This window comes from Conger conger, chromosome 4 (genome assembly GCF_963514075.1).
Source record: "Conger conger chromosome 4, fConCon1.1, whole genome shotgun sequence".
In the NCBI taxonomy this organism is placed as follows: domain Eukaryota; kingdom Metazoa; phylum Chordata; class Actinopteri; order Anguilliformes; family Congridae; genus Conger; species Conger conger.
The window spans coordinates 53,417,100-53,433,968 of NC_083763.1; the positions used below are offsets into that span (position 1 = coordinate 53,417,100).

The 16,869-nt window shown below is 43.8% G+C and overlaps 1 protein-coding gene across 4 annotated transcripts in view; it reads right to left on the bottom strand.

Moving 5' to 3' along the window:
• The window catches only part of LOC133126422 (microtubule cross-linking factor 1-like), a 47,593-nt gene that overhangs the window by 7,083 nt on the left and 23,641 nt on the right, over positions 1-16,869 (bottom strand). For 3 of the 4 annotated variants that reach the window (XM_061238629.1, XM_061238632.1, XM_061238631.1), the window contains exons 4-13: positions 15,562-15,621; positions 13,902-15,272; positions 10,885-11,031; positions 8,959-9,075; positions 8,294-8,440; positions 7,747-7,902; positions 5,094-5,261; positions 2,277-2,513; positions 911-1,231; positions 445-521 (exon numbers count right to left, since the gene is read on the bottom strand). In XM_061238629.1, coding sequence (XP_061094613.1) covers positions 445-521; positions 911-1,231; positions 2,277-2,513; positions 5,094-5,261; positions 7,747-7,902; positions 8,294-8,440; positions 8,959-9,075; positions 10,885-11,031; positions 13,902-15,272; positions 15,562-15,621 — 2,801 coding nt within the window. The remainder of the gene's footprint in view (positions 1-444; positions 522-910; positions 1,232-2,276; positions 2,514-5,093; positions 5,262-7,746; positions 7,903-8,293; positions 8,441-8,958; positions 9,076-10,884; positions 11,032-13,901; positions 15,273-15,561; positions 15,622-16,869) is intronic. The other variant, XM_061238630.1, reaches the window with a different exon arrangement.

Genomic DNA, 16,869 nt, shown 5'->3' on the forward strand with positions numbered 1-16,869 from the left:
CTTGCACCCTATTCCCTTCCAAGTTAGTAGTTTATAAAAATAAAAAACAAAAGACAGCAACATCAACAATTACACAAGTATAACAACCTCCCATGTCTCTAGTAAACAAAATAAAAACGAGGAGACCTATTTCCATTACAATTTGTGTAGAGTCTGTGGCATGAACAACGCCTTCATTAGGCACTACGGATTACTCCCCCGTCTGATTGAACACATCATTACATCATCAACCAAAACATTTCAGCAGTGGCTAATGCCATGAATAACAGGTGATATCCACAATGCTTTGAAAGAAGTTACTATGATGCAACAAAATGGAACCACTGACTAACTTCTACCTAGGACATTTTCTAGGACGACATATCGTTTTTCCAGCATCAAAGTAACCGGGGTGACTCAAAGGCTAAAGGCTATAGATGCCCATCATGTCATTAATGTCCATACCTGAGGAGACTCCCGCTGCGAATCTCTTCATTATGATATGCTGATGGGCCTTTTTGGTCTGATATTTCATTCAGAGCCTGAGAGGAAAGAGCAATCATCACTCAACACTTGGTAAAGCATAACTATTACCATAGCTGTCAGCTAGAGAGAAGACTTTATGAGAAGCATTATAGGCATATTTGAAGCATACTATAATCTGTCACTTTTGGAATCATACTTAGACTGTGTGATATCAATGTACAGAGTGCAAATCATTAGAATATTGTTTTAAATGTGAATATATGTATATAGCATGTTTAATGGATTTGGTAAGTTGTGATTTACGTGTTCAAAATGTATTTTATGACAGCAGGCACATCCTGTATATGTGTATCATATTTTACTCATGGTCCTATCATGCTGCACAATAGATCTTCTGCTTAGACACACATTTTCATTAAAACCCCTCTAGAGGACTAGGCGTTACCTCATTTAAGCATGGGAATCTCTTCTCGCTCTCCAGACGGGATGGAGGGGGCACGTCGCTGTCACTCAAGGCGTCCAGGGAGAGGGCATCCAGGAACAGGCTCTCCGTTGGTCGAAAGGTCTCGCTACCCTTTAGCCTCACCACCTCGGGCTGCCTGTCTGTGGGGGCTTCGGAATCGGAGTGGGAACGGATCGGGGTGGAGGAGACAGCGCGAGGAGACCTGGGGGGCTCGGGGGAATGGGGGCTTCTCTGGGGGGAGAGTGCCCTGTGGTATTCCTCAGTCAGCTCCACAGAACAGCGACCGTTGCCCTCCCTCTGCAGCTGAAAAACAGCCAAGATGCATTTCAAACGTGGCACAGAAACTTTGCCAACGGAACATAAAGCTATAGGAAAGCATTTAGAAATATAGTCACATATGCGCACTGTCAAAGAACAGTGAGATATTCATTGAAACGTCTTAAAATGCAGATATTTAGTACAATCTTTCCTCTGTTTGGGGGTCAAGAAAAGCCGGATATGCTCTAAAACTTTTTATTTCTATTTTGGCTTCTGTCATTATTAAATGTGTGTCTGTGAAATTATTTCCTCACGAAGAAAAGCAGAAATGAGCAAGTTTCAGTATCCAAGTTCAGTATTCATGTATTTCCAAAAGAATGTATTATAACCTCAAATTAAATTCTTTAAAGCCAGCCAGTGTATCTCGGGATACATTCTATAAGTACTAGCCCAGGTTTACATAGTCGTTTTACCTTTTGATTCAACACCACAAGGGAAGCCCAGTTTTGTTCCTTTTTACTGAAAATAAATAAAACTGCATTCTCCTGGTATCCAGGGAATTGCACTGCAGTATTTTTTTTATGTGGGTTACAAAATGACTTTGAGGTGACTTCCAAAGCATTATTCATCTTCCTTTATCTAGGACAACCTGAAAACTCCTTCTAAAATTCACTTCTGAGGTTTTTTTTTGAGGCAGTTCGGGTGCAATGCCAAACTCATGGATAGAACTCCAATACCCCTTCACGAGGAGGCAAATTCCTGACACTCTGTATCTTTGAGAATGTAGTTACTTGCCTGATCTACAACCTCTTGTGCTGATCAAAGACACACCTCTTCAGACAACACCATGGCTCTTTAGCTCTTTTTGTATTTCCTTTTGGGAAACTAATGCGAGGTATAGCTGTGTAAAGATATGCCAGCTGTGTAGTGATATTTTTTCTTGTTTACAATAATAATTCTAAACAAACGGATTTATAATGGGCCTTCTACGCCATCTTGGTGATATCTCACTTTTGTATTCCACGGATGAACACTGATGTTGTCCACCTTTGTAAGTTGTCTGCTAAATGAGCTGAGATGGCCTCCATACCTTCTCCATCTTGCGATGGAGCTCTCTCATCTGCCAGTCCCAGTCCTGTCTCTCTCGGTCAAACCGCTCCAGCAGCTCCATCTTTTCCCGGCTCCACCTCTTCTCGCTGTGCTGCAGTTTCCAACGCAGGTCCAGGGTGGCGCTGTGGTTTTCGGCCAGGAGTCGCCTGTGCTCCTCCCGCTCCTCACTGAATGCCTCTCCCAGGTCGTCCAGTTTCGGGTCCCTGCCTGGCTCCAGCTGCGTACAGAGGGTAAAAACCCACAAATTATTAATGGTATAGGTCAGCGATACTCAATCTTCCTCAGTAAGGGCCGGTGTGGGTGCAGGCTTTTGTTCCAACCAAGCAGTTACACACCTGATTCTACTAATCAAAGGCGTAAGCAAAGAATGGTTGATTAGTCGAATGAGGTGTGTAATTGCTTAGTTGGAACAAAAGCCTGCACTTATACCGGGATATTGTCGGGGCTACATTGCACAGTGCAACGTAATAATCGTAATAGACAACCGATATCGCACAGTGTACAGCCAGCATTAGCCTCCAGGTGTACTTTCCAGCGGTTATTTTAGTGGGTATGAGTGTGCCAGGTGTTTGTGGAGCTTTATTTTGCACAGGTCTCACGTGGAATACTGAACTGAAATGGTAGCAAAAATCTAAATGAAATATATTATAGCAGAATATATTCCTAAAACCCCCAATATATATAAGTATTGAGACGCTCTAGTGAAGCTTTAACATAATAAAAAAACACATAAATGACAATAGTGCAATAAATTTAAAATGTACTGAACATATTAATTTTGTCTGATAGCATGTTTTTAGTGCTACTCTCTGATTTTCCATTTTAGAATCTTGCAGTAAATACCCAAAACCTTTAAAGTTAATGCAGCCTTCAGTTCTTATTCAGATTAAAACTGCTTAGCCACTTGTTTTCCTTTGATGTCTTCCTCCAAAACATCTTCATTTAAATTAAAATAAGAATGGCAAATGAGTTCCCTATCAGGTCAAGGTTTAGTCCAGGGGTGACCTTAAACTGACAACTGCATCAGATAACTTCTGACATTTTTGGGGTCAGAAGTTAATTGACTCTGCATTGAACTGTACCTTCTATTACTTTTTGAGACTTCCTTGCATTTCATTCATTCATTCATTATCCTAACCCGCTTATCCTGAACAGGGTCGCAGGGGGGCTGGAGCCTATCCCAGCATACATTGGGCGAAAGGCAGGAATACACCCTGGACAGGTCACCAGTCCATCGCAGGGCATACACTCATACACTCATACCTATGGGCAATTTAGACTCTCCAATCAGCCTAACCTGCATGTCTTTGGACTGTGGGAGGAAACCGGAGTACCCGGAGGAAACCCACGCAGACACGGGGAGAACATGCAAACTCCGCACAGAGAGGCCCCGGCCGACGGGGATTTGAACCCAGGACCTCCTTGCTGTGAGGCGGCAGTGCTACCCACTGCACCATCCGTGCCGCCCTTCCTTGCATTTATTAATTAAAAAACTTTTCATTTGATAATCCATTTCCAATTTTGGGAATGTTCAAATGAAACCATCCTTTTCTGGGTTATGCTATAGCAAGCATACATTGTCCCACATGACTACTGGCCCTCAGCAGGGTAAGGATTTTGTTATTTTGAGCTTTTCGGATTATCATATTGCATGCTAGGTTGTATGCTACATTGATGTTATGCAATGAGATGAATTAAATCTGTAACTGGTTGCTTTTAGAAACTGTTGACTTATTATATAAGTAACAAGCTCACACATATACACATCTGCCATCCTTTTTACTGAGCAAGAAAATTATATAAAACAAAGTAAGAAGCATTTAAACAACCATTTTAAAGCAGTCTCTTTCCTCTGCGAAGATGGAAATGGCACTTTCTTCTGACAGTATTAGATGTTAATAAATGAGCACACCTGTTTAAATATACAGTACGTCAATATAAAAATGTATCCGATCTTCTCAGTGGGTGTCTTGTGGGTGCCATTGTTATCCTAGTCTGTTTGGCTCTGAGTGGACCAACATTAATCATTTAAGCCTCATTTAGCGTGTTTTTCTGGCCTTGCCAAACATTTCCTGATCAGTCATCCTATGGAGGAGACACTTCAGTCAGCCTTGTATAATCAGCACATGAGGAGGACAGCACAAAGAAAGTTGTTGACTGGTCATGCCATATTCAACAGATGGGTCAAACCAAATAAATGTGAATGCTACAGTACCTGATATACTTCACAAAGTAGGATATATAGATATTAATAAATTAATATTTAAGTCCTTTCATATGGCTTCTGTTCAAGTTGCCGAGCCCCAACCCAGTGAGTGTCAGTTAGCTCCACCCCTGTATAGCAGTGAGACACTGGTCCAATTCTTTTTTTATTTGTCTTGCTCTTTGTCTACTCCTATCTCAATCCCATTGAGGCTAAGAAAAGTGGCAAGAGAAAGAAATTAAGACCGGGAAGTCAAGAAAACGTGAATTAGGCCAATGGAATGCCCCTGTTCCTTCAAATGGCAGTTCAAAGCCACATCAGTTACAGACATGTCAGATGCTTGGCAGATGGGGAAAGGTGAGCCCACAGGTCGATCGGGCTTTCCGAAAAAATACTTCCGAGAAGGATGCGCTGATGTTTTCTTGCTCAAAGAAGTTCCTAACTTCTACTTCTAGCTCCTAGAAGGAATAATAACATAGAAGGGGATGGAATGTCCTTTAGAATACCTCAATCGATTTCCGGGTCAGGAGTAAGGAAAGGTACAGAGTGGAGAAAAATCTTGAAAATAAGTGATTGGATCAATGAGCCCCCTACCTGCTGTGAGTGGCACTTCATCTCCGCCCACTTCACCTCCCAGGAGGCCTTCTCGTTGGCGTAGGCCTGCTGCAGCTGGCTGCGCCGCTGCTCCTCGTCCCGGAGCTCCAGGCGGAACTCTTCCAGAAGGATCCGCAGCGCCTGCAGCACCCGCCGGCTCTCGATCCCCTGGACAGGACCGGGGAACACGTTCGCGGTTCAGTTCTCCCGCTGTCCTAAATTAATCTCACTCTCAGAACCTCTCAGTACCTTCCAGGCCAGCTGAGATACGCTGCTGTCTCACTTACACCTCCCTTCTGACTCGCATTCACCAGTTAGCCTGATGCTACCCTTCCTCACAAAGGTGAAACAAAGTGACTAACTGAATAGCTCATTTCAGACTCCAAACGAGAGGCAACAAAACACCCTCAAATCACAACACTGTTTATCCCTCCCCCTTCTCTGTGAGCGTGCTGATGTTGAAACGCCATTGGCTGTTGCAATTAGAACCAATTTTCAACCAATGAGCTTGAATTATTGTACAGCTGTACAATGTTTTGGTGCAGAGTGTCGGTGCTTCAACTGTATATTTTGAAACTCGAATTTAAGGACTATAAATACAGGCAGAGGGGGTGAGTCAATATGTCAGTGAGTCTTTTTCAGTGATAGGAAGGGATTTACAATGGTCTTGTAACAATGGTTTAACACAAAATCTTACCTATTTTATCTTTAGGCTACAACTCAGCAATACAATGAGTGTTCTGACAATGAACAGCAAGTTAGCACTTAATGACAAGCATACTGAGACATGGATTTATGATGTACTTAAAATACTTTCCTCCCCTGGCTTATGTCGAGCTGAATGATTCATGCTTTGTGGTGAAACGATACCACCAGTACTAATCGGATAATTGGAATGCAATTAAAAACATCTCCACCTCCTTAGATCATTGCCTTTCCCTTTTGCACTGTGCCGCTACATGCCTGCACAACCAAGAAGTAAAACTGAAATTAAAAATGAGCTCACTGCTCAACCCTTTTTATAATGGCAATACTCCCTCATTTAAAGCACTACATCTCCCCACTGAATCACCGAAGACTGCCTGTGCAAATGGCAGGTTTCACTGTCCACGCCGTTATAATGGCAAGGTAGTTCAACCGCTCAGGACTCCGGGAACATGGAAGTGAGTCAGACTGCGTCTCATTCTGCGCTGATAGGGACAGGCTCATATTTCCGGTTTCCTCTGAAGAGCACTCAGGCGCTCCCGCGGTCTGCGCTGTGCTGAAACCGTACACTGTGTGCTGCCTGGCAGCAGCCACAGAGGTTATGTATAGAGCACTGTCCTTGTACATCTACCAAAGAGGTGTCAGCAGCAAAGCCAGGCTACGGCTGTAATGCTAAAAAACTTGAAAGTGAATTTCCAAATTCAACCTCCTCTTCTCTGTCTCCTTCTTCAAAATACAAAAATCCACTGATTAAATTCCTCACATGATTTTGTGAATATCAGTGGTATTATTTAGTAGTTAGTGTATAAATATTTTAAGAGACTATCTCAAGGCAATTCAAAAATCACACTTTTGAAAATGAGGCCTGTATGCAATATTTAATTGTACTGTTCTGAAATACTATATTGCGTATGGAGAGTTTTGTATGAAGTTGGCATGCAAAATTAATCTGTTAAAATCTTCTACGCTTATTTTCTGCATACAAATAAAAAGTGACTGACCTTTCAGTAATACATATTTTAACACAAATGCACATTTTCTATTATGAATCTTCTAATGAACAGACAGGCAGAATTTCACTATTGTCTTTTATTACGCTGCAAAAACAATCAATGTTTTGGTCAGGGTGAGTGATTTTAATACTGAGGTTTTTCCGTGCTACTGAAGAATCCATTTGTTTTGTAGCACAGAAGAGACAATGGCGTGATGTCCAATTTGTGTGTGGGAGTTAATTATTCAGTTCCACCGCTCTAGGGGATTATTTCACCAGAGTTTGTCTGCTAGAAAATAATTGAATGAAACAGAAATGAGGTGCTATTTCTCAACTTATAGAAGCCAGTCTAGGAAGGCCCAATTGTGCGCACACACCTTTCTTTCACTTAAATCCTGTCTTGGTTAATTACTTTCTTTTTTATTGGTCCATTAGTCACACAACCAAACATATAGGAGACATAATGGACTGCAAGTTCACCAGTTCTTTCAAATTCCAGGTTTTGCTGTAGCTGTTTGTAGCCTAGACCCATCAGGGGTGACAGAACTTAGAAATGGGACAACACTCCAGATCCAGAAAGTGCAACTGGATTGGCAGGCACCCGAATAGGTAAAACACAAGATCCTCTTTAAAACACAAACATTATTTATTCCTTCACATAAATAATTTATATTTAGTAGGCGTATTTGCCTCCTTATATAAAGCTGTTTGTGACCTTTTTATTAAAACCATTCAATCATGTTTCAGTGGAAATGTATTCTGTCCACTTCTTCCTATATGTCCTTATTTTCTCATTTTTAGGATCCAGAATGTCATTGTACTCAATATGTCTACCACCCTTTTCTCCCATATAGTCTTTGATGTAATGCCAATGATGCACTGGCCTTTTAAAGTGTATGATGGGATACTGCCCATCCTCTGTTACTCTGTGATGCCGGCTGTCTGGTGCATCAGTACCGGTCTTTGATGCTGGACCGCCTCCGGGCTCTGAAGAAGGGGCCCCTGGTCAGGGCAGTCTCCCGTGCCATACAGGAAGCAGAGTCTGTCCTCGCCCTCTCCCTCCACCTGCTCCATCAGACCACCCAGCTCAGACATACTGTCCAGCCTTTCATCCTGAAAACAGATGGTAAACACCTGCTTAACACTCTTGCTTTGATTCACACAAGACATGGACCCAAACCAGAAGGTCCTGAGAACTCAAATCACTAAATCACAAACCAGAAGGAGAATGGCATCTGCGAAAGCTGACTGCTATTCATAACTGCATTTTCTGAAAAAAACTGAAAAAAAACACCAGGAATATTGCTCCATATAAGATATATTGTAAAGTCCTGATTAAACACATGATGGATGCAGAGTCAAATAAGGCTGTGAACTTAAAGGCACCATCACCATCGTGAAGGCAAACCCTCTGAATGACTGTAATGAATAACGATATCACTCCGGTTGAGTTCACCGATGGTAACCGGGGAGCTCTGAGGCTTGTGTGCCGATGCCTCCTCACCTCAGGGAAGCTGTCCTCCTCGCCTTCATCTGCCCTGCGGCCCTGCCTCCAGCGTCTCAGGAGCCACCTGAGCTTGACATACAGGAGGAAGGTGCTGTGCTTGAAAAGACGCAGGTCCTGCTGCAGCACAGTCCTCTCCTGGAGCTCCTGAAGGGAGGAGACGACAGGTCACCTCTCTCTCTCTCTCTCTCTCTCTCTCTCTCTCTCTCTCTCTCTCTCACTCGCTCTCTTTGAGATGTTTTGCTTATGGTATAGCAGTAGAGTGCAGCTTCTGGAGGGTTGCTATGTCTGCTGGGTGTTGTCTTGTCAGCCAGGTTCATCATTTACTCATTGACTGAATGCATGTTCATGGTCAAGCTTTTGGATCATATAAACCATGACTTTGTTTATTGTAGACTAATGTTTTTTTTATTTTAATTGCAGACCCCTCCCTTCACCATTCTTTTCATGATAATGTGCCTTGCAACAAACACCTGTACTATGGACAGTGGGCTACGGAATTATTGGCACCCCTGACTGGCAATGCACAAAAAATAAACTATGTAATTATTGAGAAACTCAAAATGCCAACAATGGAATCTTTCAATGGAACCAACTTGTGGAAGACAAAAGCTATTCCTTCATGACTGACGGTGAACAGACTCGTGGAAGGCTAATGAGTGTACCTGCACTATGCGACCGCAGTAACCCTTATGCTCTTCCGGATGCTGCCTCTTCTGCTCCAGCGGGACCAGGACCTCTCTTCCCAGATTACTGACCTCGGAAAAAGGGACATCCCGGAGCTACACCCCCCCCCAGGAAGGGACACGGAGTTACTTTCAGGACAAAGTTACTTTCCCTTTCCCAGTCAACCTACCTGCCCCCCCAACTGCACATTCCAGACATCCCTACAGCTTCCAGATTTGTCACACTGACTGTGTTTCAGGTGTGGATTTACCATGACCAGTATTTAAAGTAACTTTTCATGTGACTGTCCCAGTTTTGGCAAGACACGCTGAGTCACTGGCTCCAGTTTCCCTTGACATGGAAGTCAGCTTGCAACCCTTGAATCAGTCTCTTCTTAGCTAAGAGTAAAAGATGCAGATTCTTTCCATACTGTTGCATCAGGTGTGACATTTTGAATAACTGTATTTCTAGCATGTTTGCATTTTATGTTCTCATCTAGTGTTATAGATTCACAGAATGATGACTATATTCTTCATCAGGATACAGGATACAGTCATCATATATTATCATAGTCTTCATTAGCAGAAACTATTCTGGAGTGAATGGCTCATCCACATCCCACTTTACAGCCCACGGTCGACGATGACTAATAGCGGTTGCTATGAGAATGAATGGGGCACATTCGTATTCGGAATGTAATAACCCCTTGCTTTATTAATTTGTTGGTTTGTTTTTCATTAATGCCTGTTTACAAATGAGTCCTGTGTCCCTGTGTGCACAGTGCCTGAGATTCCATAGACCTGAGACAGTGGAGAATTAACTGCAGTTTGATCTGATCACCAAGCCGTGTGGCACTAATGCTGGCAGAATATCACTGACACTTTCCTGTCATTTTTTCATGCTGTGGCATCCCTCCTCTCCCAGTCAAGGGCGCTACCTTCATGTTTCATCCATCTACAGCATGCACGAGTTAAAATAGAACAATAGTCTGTGTTGCCAGGCCTGAAAAGATAATGTTGCAGCAAATTACAACTGCATGTGTGTGTCACAACTAGAGATTAATCCTTGATAAAAGATGTAAAATATTGTACAATATTATGTTGTACATTCACAATATTACACATTCCACAGACTTTAATCCTGATAGACATCTGCAGGTCATCTGAATACAGATGTAGCACAATAACTTTCACTCTGTAAGATGGTTATGTTTTCATTAAGGTGTACAGTCAAGCATGCAGAGTAATGCTCCAAAAGACCAACTTCTCCAAACACACAGCATATTGATTATTTCCTCTGCTGTTTCACAGCAAGTTCAGGAAGAATCTGGCGGGAAATGAAAGAACTTGAAAGATCAAAACAAAACAAAAAATCATAACACTTGCAATAAGTAAGCAGAGGTAGAGAGAGCAGAGGATTTTGTGAGGGGTAAAACCAAAACAAAAATAGAGGAGGAATGAAGTGGAGATCATATTTCGCCCATGCGGGTGACTCAATCCAGTTGCACTTTCTGGATCTATAGGGTGTCTTCCCATTTTTAAATTCTGTCATTCCCCAGTCATCTAGACCCATTAAAAAGACTATAAGCAGCTATGTAAAAAGCTGGAATTCAAAGAAGGAATTAATAATGTAACTGAGGAACCTACAGTCCATATTATCCAACTTACAGTCCATAATAATATTCAGTTTCTCTGACTAATGCATTAAGAAAAATCATTATCTGACTGAAATCAGCTTCCGACTTGCTCCTCACTAGCCCAAACAAAGCCCAAGTAAGTTGAATTGGCTCTCATATTGTCAGGTCATAATCTTACCAGTACCTACCAATCCCTGAGGTCACCTATGCCAGCAATTTCCTGACGTCCTGAGATAACACAGGAAAGTGTAAAGCTTGAGGTATTGAGGAAAATCGATGAGGCACTGACCTCCACACTTAAACCCTCTGGCCTGCTGTATATACTGTGTCCGTCGGCTCTCCTGCTCTGGTCAGGGCCCTGACGACCGTGCAGGGGCTCGACCTCCGCGGCACGCTCCTGTCCTAGGCGCCACTCCGGTTCATCCCTCAGACCAGACTGTGGGAGGTTGGGGGGGGTGGGGGTGGGGGGGGGTGGGGTCAGGGGATGTGGAAGGGATAAAGGGGTGGGTGCATGGGCGGATCCGTTAACGAAAAGGAAGGACGGGGGAGACACAGAAAATGAACACGGGTAGAGGACCACAGGGGGAAAGGGCGGGGAGGGGGGGGGGGGGGTCGGGCGCGGGGTTTAAAAGGAACGAAAAAGGACAGACGGGGGAGGGAAAAAGAACTACAAGACGAAGAAAAGCGTGAAGAGAAAGACTAACTTAAAGACGGTGGCGTAAGAGAGAGAGGAGAAGAGAACTAAGACAAGGATGAGCAAAATCATGGGCTGAAACATCTGGAGGGGGGAAAACAAAGAGAAAAAGAGAGGAGAAAGGAGAAAAGAACCCAAAAACACCGGTTATGAGGCGCATGCGATGAGGGATACATGAGTCAAAACCAACAGCTGGTATACCAAGCATGATAAAGTTAGAGGAGACTAAAAACGCATGTGAGTGTGTGGAGCCATGCAGCCAAGCAGTGCTCAAGTGAACAACCTAACACTTGTTGAATGAACATGCGTTGGCTTCATTGCACAGCAGCAGTAAAGCTCTTTAATCACAATGATGCGAGATGAGTGAACAGCAAATTCCCTGCTCGAATCAGCGTACAATCATGATTCGGTTGTCAGCAATACCCCCAAATACAATCCAATTTCTTACATACAATGTTGATTCAAGCAAAGGGCACAAGCCAATTTTATTGATAATCAACTGAATTTTATCAAAAATCTGGATCCAGCATTGAATAATGAATTTCATATACACCTGCAAAGTACATATTCCAGTAGTTTATATATATATATATATATATATATATATATATATATATATATATATTTATCATCTACAGGAATATGCACTGAATTTACATTGAACGATTTAGCACCATTGTAATTATTCACGGGTGTGCAACATATATTGTTATATTGTTGACCTCATGCCAGTGTAACAATTCTTTTTTATTGTAGGGAAAAAAACGTGAAAAAAATTGCAACAAATAACAGTACAGAGAAGTAGTTTGTATACGTCTCATGTCACAATTTCACAGAATTCACAACTCCTAATTCCTAACTAATTCCTGTTAGTTTTTTTTGTATTGGTTACATTTTTATTTTGTCGCTATATCCTAAAATTAAAGCAATAGGAATGTTTCAGTGGTATGAGGTCAACAATAAAAGTTACCCTATTACATTTTCACATTTTTATTACTGACCTTCACCATGACAGGTTTTTCAAATGAATAGTTATCAAAAAGATGCCCAAAACTTGCCTGAAGTCATGTGATTTAAATGCAGGCCTTTGATTTTTGCACGTACATATATGTTAACTGACAGCCACAAACTGTATGGAGCTTGGCTAGTATCCATTCTGCCAAAGAGGCAGTATTTTAAAAAATACAATTACATAAACTTTAATTTATCAAGAACAAATCTGGATTAGAAGGTCCTGGTTTGTATGCTAGAGGCCAACTGAAGCTTAAATAGGTTTTCAAAACAAAATAAAAATTCAGAGAAAATTGAATCAAGGAAAACTTTTCATTTCAGCTGGCTTTTGTAATGGACATAAAGCCAATGAAAATGAGCTACTGAAATGGAACAGGGCATGTGACCAGCCCTCTAGAATACCAGGAATTCTGCATGGAACCTACAACCTTTCCAGAACATTCTAACACACATCCCCACAGGCCCCCACATGTTGGAGGTAATTTTCTTGTCGCCATTGTGCTTGAGCACTCATCTCATCTGCAGAAAGCTGAGATCAGCACCAGGGAACCTCCAAGCCTTGGAGGTCAGGTAGCTGAAGCTATCCTTGTGCAAGTAGCAGGGTGCGAGCAAAAAAGCCAATGGAAAGAGGCAGGGGCAGAAGCAGCAGAGGCGGCAGAGGTAGCAGCTGAAGGTCAGATCAAGCTGAGGAGGAGGTGGGGGCTGGGAATGGGGGAGGGGGTGAGCCGTGTGGGGTGCAAGTCTGCACTGCATCTGGTTCATGATGTCTTGACTCCTCCACTGATTTACATAATCCCCATCAATCCTGGTTACTCATGGTGACTCAACATAATAAAATAAAAATGCATTCAAAGAATGCATTCATAGTGACAACTTAATTGGTAGCTATGTTAATATTGGCTACATAAAAAATATAATTATAGATAGATGAGGCAAATGGTTCACTGTAAATAACTGCACACATCTATCTTTTACATTTCTGTGTGCCTTGTTCTGCCACTATAAAATCATTGTGCATCTCAACCATTTTGAAGATTAATAAGACAAATCAACATGACACCCTTTTCGGAAATAGCGACTCTCAAACAATTTGTGTAATGAGTTCACTTCTGCTGAGGTCATGAAGCTGGCCATTGCATTCAGTTACATTCCATACTGCGATATGTCAACAACATTTCATCGGGCTGCTGGCCGAAGAGAGAGAAACAGTTTACATTCTGACACGGTCAAGAGGAATGTCATTTTGAATATCAGAAAACACAGAGCAAATCATCTTCACACTGGCATTTTATTTTTCACACCAGAATCTCATTTAGCTTAAAGATGGATAGAATGATGTTTGGCTGATGCTCTTCAAAATGGCGGTAAACAAACACTGACTTCTCATGGAATTGGGTCATACTGAAAAGACATGCCAGAACCTACCATTTTCAAGCATCAGTCTTATCCTACTTGCAAGCCATTTACAGGCCGTCTTACTTACTGTATCTCAATAACAGAAGCAGCATTTTGTCATGTTTCAACATTGCAAGTGGCAGCATATGGTACATGGCGTAAGTTAAAAAAAAAAAAGAAAGAAAGAAAAAAAAACTAAAACTTACCTGGAAGTCAGTGATGAGGTCCCTTCCCAGGGTTCCGATGGGTGAGTCGCGCGACATTGAAGTGACCCCGGACAGGAAGCTGGTGGACTCTGTGAGGTTGGGCATGGGAGAGAAGTCATCCACATTCTCTCCAAGACCCTCCCTGAGGTGGTCCACCTTCTCCATGAAGTCTCGCAGCTCTGTCCTGAAGGCCTTCATGCGGGTATTGATTGCATCCAGCACCTGGGGCTCGACCTTGCCCTCCAACAAATCTCCGTCCCCTTTGGCTCCCTCTTCCAGAGCCGCCCCGCCAGTCAGCACCACCTTCCCATCGTAGATCAAACTGTCCGTGTCCGTGATGAGGCGGTCCACCGTTTTCCCGAGACGTTCCGCTTCCCGCTTCATGTTGGCGAACGACTCCGAGTCCTCTTTCTTCTGCCGGGCCAGCTCGGCCACGGAGAGCCTGCCCACGTCCGCGGGCTTTCCGCTGCCGAACCCGGACGTGGTCTCGAAGTGGTCCTCCGAATCGCTTTCCCCCCCGACCGGGCCCTCCCTCCTGGGCTGCAGGGGTGGCGGGCGGCCCGCCTCCTCGCTCTCGCCCTCCCTCTTCCCGCCATCGCTCTCGGTGTCGCTGTCCCTGGAGCCAGCCGGCCGGAGGCCCAGGTGGGAGGCCAGGTCGTAGCGCTGCACGTTGGAGATGAGCACGCGGTTCTCGTACTGGAGCTTCATCACCTTCCCGCTCAGCTCATTGATCTGGAGGCGGGCGGCCTTCAGCTCCTCCTGCAGCGCCCCACCGGGGCCACCGCAGCAACCGCTGCCGTTCCCGTTCCTGGCGTCCCCGTCGTCCCCCGCCCACCCGCCCTCCTGGCCCGGCCCGAACTTGAAGCGGCTGAGCTCGGAGGTCAGCTGCTTGTTGTGGTCCTCGATCTCCGAGATGGACCTCCGCAGGAGCTCCGCCTCCTCCTCCACGAACTGCAGGTGGCGGCGCAGCTCAGCGGCTGACTCCAGGGCGTCGCCGTACGGGGAGGTGGGCCCGCTGGAGGGGGGCTCTCTCCCCAGGCAGTCCTTCTCATACTGGAAGCGGAGGTCCTCGTTCTCCGCCCTCAGGCCCCGGTTCTCCACCTCCAGCTCCACGATCTTCCTCCCCAGGATGTTGGCCTCCTCCTCCACCAGCTTCAGCCGTAGTTTCAGCTCAGCCTCCCGGGTGCTGGGTGGGCCCCCGCACTCACTGGTGGGCGCAGCGTTGTCCACGTCTCCGTACATGGACTTGTACTTCTGCAGCTCCTGCTCAACCTCGTCCTTCTCACGGCCCAGCTTGGCCATCTTCTTACGCATAAGGGCTGACTCTTCCTTAGCAAACTGCAGCTGGCACCTGAGATCAGCACTGTCTTCCTGTGGGAGGGAGACACACACACATACAGCACCTGTGAATCCAAGCCTGGAGACCAACAATACCCCTGACAATACCCCCTGTACAAACTAGACCCTGGAATATACATAGTAGACACATCTGAAACATACATACCTGATAGGTGCCAAATAAAGATCTAACCACATATTTTATAACTTCCTCTGAAAGTTTTGTCCTTTTTGTAACTGAGAATCCCATGGCTTTCAGCCAAAGGAAAACACTGCACAGAGGGACAGTCATGGAGGATGCAGTGTGGAATAAAATGCGTACCTGGGCAGCGGATTTCTTTTCTTTGTGCAGTTCCCGGCTTCCTCGTCTCTTCTGGGAGCTCTGCGATTACAGGACAAAAAACTCAATGTGAACAAAAACAGCCCCAATTCTTCATGGCATGGATTCCACAAGATGTTGAAAACATTACTTTGAGATTCTGTTCCATGTTGACATGATTGCATCATGCAATTTCTGCAGATTTGTCAGCTACATGTTCATGCTGCAAATCTCCAGTTCTACCACATCCCAAAGGTCTTCTATTGGACTCAGATCTGGTGACTGGGAAGGCCACTGTGGTTAAGATACATGACAGAGACCCTTGAGGTCGGTGGTTCGATCCCCTGTGTAGTCACGATAAGATCCACACAGCTGTTGGGCCCTTGAGCAAGGCCCTGAACCCCACATTGCTCCAGGGGGATGGTTTCCAGCTTAGTCTAATCAACTGTAAGTCGCTTTAGATAAAAGTGACGGCTAAATAACTGTAATGTAATGTAATATCATGCATGTACTCTATGACATTATACATAAGAAATATATGAAGTGTAATATATGAAAGGTTTTATTGTACATGTAGGGTTTCTTCAGCCTATGCAATAAAATGTGTTCATAAACCCTTCCGAATATTCTGTTGGATGACTGGATTTAGAGAGGAATTAATCTTTGGACAGCCTTATATAATTAAATGTATGAGATTAAACTTATATATAAACAAATGCACATATTGCAAAAGTCCACACATGCAGTTCAGTTATTACTTTTACTTTTCCTTCAATTATTCCCAATAATAATCTTTTCAAGTAATTCAACTCGGCTTTAAAAGAATAATGTAGTTGTTGGAAAATGCTATTTCTAAACATGGTCAACCCCATACAAAATTGAAAGAATGTCTGATGTGTATTATGAATGTGTTCTGTGGTGACTAAAATTAAATTAGGTATGAATAATATTATAATGTATGAATAATATTACCATTTCATTTTCCAGTCTTGAAGGCAGTCCATACCATTCTTTTTTTCCTTTTGATAAGTTTGACATGCCTGATTCCCTCTGTCATTTTGACAGTCCAGTTAACTAGTCCAGCTAGCTATTAATACAGGTGTTCATGCTGTGATCGTCACAGCTGATTTGGGGGAGTGGAAAAATCTATGGTTCTCGTCATGTTGTGTCAGCTGCTTCTTTTCACACCACAGCCTACAGGTCATGCTTTGCACAGTTGTGAGTTGGAGGTGGTCGACCAGCAGGGGTCACTAGAGAGTGATGAAACTTTGGACCCTTTGCCGAATGAACCCGACCATCCCCAGGTGATGC